General features: G+C 35.5%; 1 protein-coding gene across 1 annotated transcript; it reads left to right on the forward strand.

Moving 5' to 3' along the window:
• Positions 1-334: 334 nt before the first annotated feature.
• LOC110114418 lies at positions 335-758 on the forward strand. The gene has a single exon (XM_020847288.2). The coding sequence runs from the start codon at positions 420-422 to the stop codon at positions 705-707; it is 288 nt and encodes a 95-aa protein (XP_020702947.1). The 5' UTR covers positions 335-419; the 3' UTR covers positions 708-758.
• The last annotated feature ends 4685 nt before the right edge of the window (positions 759-5443 follow it).

Below are 5443 nucleotides of genomic sequence, written 5' to 3' on the forward strand. Positions count from 1 at the left end.
AACTGGGCGTGACCCCGTGGTTTTTTCACTTTCCAGGATTTTCCACGTAAAAATTATGGTGTTATTTTTTCTCCTATGTTTGGGTGTTAGACGCTGAGACGGAAATCTTCTAACTCTATCGTCGTGTATATTCTAGTACGCAACAATAATAAAATTAGACTTTTTTTATCGTTGGATTTGTTTTGATATTTGTGCTATATTTTTATTATACTTTATCTCAGAACAGACTTAAAATTATTAAATTTATTTTAAAATTAATAATAGAAAAAAAAAATTTCTTTCTAATTGGGCCAACCCCAGCGGGCGGGCCATGCAAATCCTACGATTCTCTAGCCCTAATAAAACGATACGGAGGGAGGCAGCGATCAAGCGACCAGAGATCGATACGATAGTGGGGATTCTTCAATCGAGCAGCAGCTATGAAGTTCGTGATGGAGTTTGCGGAGAATCTGATACTGAAGATGATGGAGGATCCACATGAGAGGGATCGGAAGGCGAGGGAGCACATTTACAAAAGGAAGGAGCGGTGCAAGAAGACCAAGGAGATGTGGAGTTACCCTCTCCGCCCGTATGGCTTCTGGACCTTCGATCGCTTTAACGCTCAGATCCATTATGACGCCCAGATCAGCCAGGCACCGGGTCGCCGCGACCCTTACGACGACCTCCTTATCCAAAGCCAGCCCCCCAAAACTTCTACCTCCAAATGAATCTTCAATGTCCATATGTAAGTTCTTTGATCTGTCATGCATTCGTAATCGCTGAATGAAGTACCTTTATTTCATCTGCTCAGCCTTGTTGCCACATCTTGAATATTTCATATTCTTAGCCTTGCTGTCATCGTCAACTAATGTTAACACCTTATCGACGGTGTCGACGCATTCAAGCCGTAGATTAATCGCACTTCAAAGTATTGTTTTTAGCATGATCTGAACATGCGCGTCAAGTCATCTTTTGATTACATATGCTTGCGAGAGTTAGAAAAGAAATTTGTAATAAGGGGGATGTTTGCTCGCGTCTGTTCCACCTTGGGTTTTTGGTTTTTCTTCCTTTTTTACATGTAAGACTGATATAGAAAAGGGGAAGCTGAATCCTGGAGCAATCACATTCATATTCCTTGACTGGTCCTCAATTAAGAAGGGCTATGAGTGTTATTGTTCTGTCACTACATACATTTTTATTTCTGTCATTCTTCAGCCGCATCTCTCTTCAGGGGAAGATAGTATGTGAAGGGAGACACTGAGATCATTCATTTTCCCTTCTTATCACTCGTTACAAGCCCATCCTTGACTCATTTCTACTTGGTTCATCCATACTCGACCTTTCTCTAGATACGCCTAGCATTGACTTGTCAGAAATGCCATCAATTGAAGAAATTTTTGAAATGTTGAGAGAAGTTCAAGTTCAAAAAAGCAAAGTGTAAGCATACACAGGAAGAAATAAAAAACCTCCAAAGGTTCAAACTTTTTCACATCACGAACACAACCAAGAGTTGAGTATTGGGGTAAATTCAACATGAGAAGCTGTCAAGCTGAATATGGTGAATCTGATTTTGGCATATTGATATTGCTTTAAAAAATGTATTAGAGCATGTACATTTCACCTCGTGTCAATTTATCATAGGATGTCTTTTGCGTTGCAAGCCTTGGTTATAAACATCAATAAAGTAGCAGTCCCAATGTTTACTTAAGAGCTTTAAAAAAAAACCCTTAATAGATAACTATAGTGCTAGATGAAATGAAATTTTTAATAATAAAATATATATGGGAATTCATTGAATTGGCAGGAAGCAAGAAACTAACTGGTTTGATACAAATATTCATGTTTATACTTGTTGAAAATGCAAGATGGTGTGACATGCAAATTGAATTTCAAATTTTTGTTGTTTTACTTTAGTTTATGTTATTTAAGTAGTTTCTTTGATTTTTATGAGTTTAGTTTTTGTTTAAATAATTTGAATCATGCCTATAATGATACATATGAGAACAAGTTGTGTTAAATAATGTTCATAAATTAAAGTCCAAATTTTGAATTTCAATTTGCATGCCCCAACATACCATCTTACATTTTCAACAACTATAAATATGAAACTACTTAAATAACATAAACTAAAGTAAAATCAAAACTTTGACTTTTAGTTTGAACCAACTAAACTATGAGTTTTAGTTTTTGTTTTAATGGTTTTAATCCTGCCTGAAATGATGCCTATAAGAACTAATTGTGTTATATAATGTTCCCCTGTTCGGTGTCATTTGCTGCATCGGTTGTGATTTTATTCTATAGCACTCTCTTTGGATTTCCCTAGTTTAGTTGTTTCATTGGCTCAATTGGTTGAGCCTTTTGCACTTTCTATATATGATCCTTTGCTTTTATGTTGTTGCTTCCTTCATGCCTTATTTTTCACCATATCTTCGCACTATCATTTTATTTAACATACACATTTGTGGGCCTTCTGTGAGTGCGGGATGCGATTCTTCTAAATGATTTGTGACTTACAAATTGCATCTATTATAGAAAGGTTGCAGTTCTCATCATTTCATGAGGAGATTGACTCTATCTAATTGAAAATTGAGAGAAAATCTTTAGAGTACAAAGAAGCATAACTAGGCCTTACAGAAATCCATATCTAATAATATTTTCTTTGAGCTATTTTGTTTCCTATTTGTGCTCAAGTGTTGGTTAGATGTAATTCTTCTCGCCTGGTAACTATAAACTTGTGGGGAAAACTATTTCCTTCTATAGATGTAAAGTTTGAATTGCTACTTTGATATTGCTTATTTATTTTCTCACATTCTATAATTTTAGGGACGGTTTAGTATAACTTTTATTGTTTTTTTTTATTGTATATTTATTTATTTTAATTTGTTTATATTTTGATGAGAAGTAAAAGTATGGTTGGTGTCTTATGCATTTAATTATTTAAAATTCCAATAAAACTAAAATAGCAAAATAAAAATAAGTATCCGTTTTATTTGTGCGTACTTGAGATGGTGATAAAGGAATCACCTGCAACTTGTTTGACTTTGTACCCAATATCCACCATAAAGTCAGCCATCAGTGTTCAACCTAGTGCCCTTAGCAAGTTTGTGAACCTCGGAAGTCCACAACTTCGTGAAAGTTGCCTTGCCTCATTCCCATCCAAACACCGACCCCTTGCTCCTGTGGAAACCCTCTCTTGTTTCATCTGCTATTGACTAAGACAAAGCTAATGAGCATAATGTGATGGATGCTTCAACATTTTCATCAGCTACTTGAATTTTGTGACTTTGATTGCGAGAATGTGTCTCTAACATGGCTTGCTTTGAGTCACACTCTTAGTTTAATAGCTTTTCTATGACATTGATCTCTTTAGCTGCCCAATGGCCCTGCGGATGGCTCCACTATACTGTTAATCAACTTGACTTCATCTGTCAAGGTTCAAGGTTGGTGAGCCTTTGTGGAATTCAACAATTATTTCATAAAGCTACTTGGTGCCTGATCCCCCACCCTCAACAAAGGCATCGATTTGCTCGATGACCTTTTTAGCCACGATACCCACAGTTGCAGGCTCATTTGTTCTGAGCACAAGTGTTCGTGGTAGTGTTAACAGCACTGTCATTGGTCGTGCTCCACTCACCATCTCACTACATTCGGAGTTTGCGAAAATGAGATGTTCTGGCCGTAGATGCCATTTTGGCTGGCCTCATCTCCGCCATTAATGATGGCATCCATATCATTTCCCTCTCGATTTGAGAATCCACCCATTAAGCCAAGATATCATTACTATTGCTGCTTTTATAGCTATGAAAAAAAAATATTTCTGAAGCTATGCAGCAGGGAATGATGAGCTGATTGAAAAAACACTGAACAACGAAGCGTTGAGATTACTTTTTTTCTTGGGAAGGCACACACTTTCCATAATTTCTTTTTGATTCTTTTGTTTATCGGGTTATTTTCTTCTTGTCCACACTTGGCACTTCAAAGGGAAAGGTCTGAGAAAAGTTAAGCTTTTCTGCTCGAAGATTGGGTGATTTTTAAATTTATGTGCTTTTTAAATTTAGTCCGACAAAATTTGAAGAGGCCGAGAGTAAAAATGGCCGTCAGTAAGTGCGTGAATATGCACCTTATTTGTTTGCTCAGTCAGTTGCTCTTAGGCTTGTAATTTTGCTTCACTGCAACTGCAAAGGGAGATTTTCGTCTTTACTAATCTAAAAAAGTAAAACAAAGTTGCATTTTACTTCATTTTGTTTCTTTAATTTTCCTTTATTCTGCTTACATGGCTGCTGGTCTTCGGTTATAACCTCTGTTGTCACTTCAAACCATTAGGCCACACCTTGGTTTTCATTTACTATGAACAAGCAAATTCTAATTTTCTCTGCTAACAGGCAGAGTATTTATAAACATAAATTATATATTAAGGCAAACCAAAATAGTTCTTGCATCTAGAAGTTAAAATTTAAAAGAATTAGTGCGGCACCAAAATAGTTCAAGGTGGAAGAATGCAGCTGCTGTAAGCCTTTCGTTCTCTCATTCAGCTACAGTTTTCCATAATGCTTTTGTGAATTTCAATAATTTATTTTATTTAATTTTATTTCACTTGAATGTATGCTGCCTGCGATAAGACATTTCTTGAAGATATTACTTTGTAGCAATATAGCTCACTTAAGTATTTTAAATTCGGAGCTGCTTGGTTTAGTAAAATGTTATGTGATACAACACTTCATGAATATATTACTTGTAGCTATATAGCTCACATGTATTTTAGGCTTCGTTTGGGAATTGGGATAGCTTTTTTACTGCTTTCTAAAACGGTTTTCTAGTACAAAATTTTCTAATTCAAAAATTTTTTGTGCTATAAAGGTATTTTAAAAAGCAGAAAAAAAAGCTGTCCCAAACAAAGACTTAATTTCGAGGCTGCTTGGTTTAGTAAAATGTTAATGCTAAACATTTGGATGCAAAGTTTTTATTTTTTTTTTAATATTTGGTTATTGGAAGCTTGGTGAAATTATTTCACTTCACAGTTCATTTTCTTCTCAAATTTCAAGTGCAAGCAGTAATATTAACCACATTATGATACAAACCTATTGTTGGGCAATGGATGAACAACATATTTGACTTTGCCGTCAACCCCAGGAATTGGGTGAGAGAGAAAAAGTGATCAAAACACAGGGTTGGAGAAGCTTACATCCTTTCTTCAGTTTATCATGCCCTATCACTCTCGATATGGTGTATTTATAAGAATACAAAGACATCCCAGACTCTTAAACTATCTATTAATTTATAGTACTTATTAACTGTCTATGAACACAGTGTATTAAATGATTCATGTCATAATTATTTGACACGTTTTTCTTGGCTATCAACTACCTAACGTAATTCTCCACTTTTCTCATCTAAGCTTCGGGACTTAGCAATAAAAGTGTTATATGAGAATTTGACTCTTAACAGGACACACCGAAAGAGAAAA

Source organism: Dendrobium catenatum, unplaced genomic scaffold (genome assembly GCF_001605985.2).
Source record: "Dendrobium catenatum unplaced genomic scaffold, ASM160598v2 fragScaff_scaffold_1567, whole genome shotgun sequence".
Lineage (NCBI taxonomy): Eukaryota > Viridiplantae > Streptophyta > Magnoliopsida > Asparagales > Orchidaceae > Dendrobium > Dendrobium catenatum.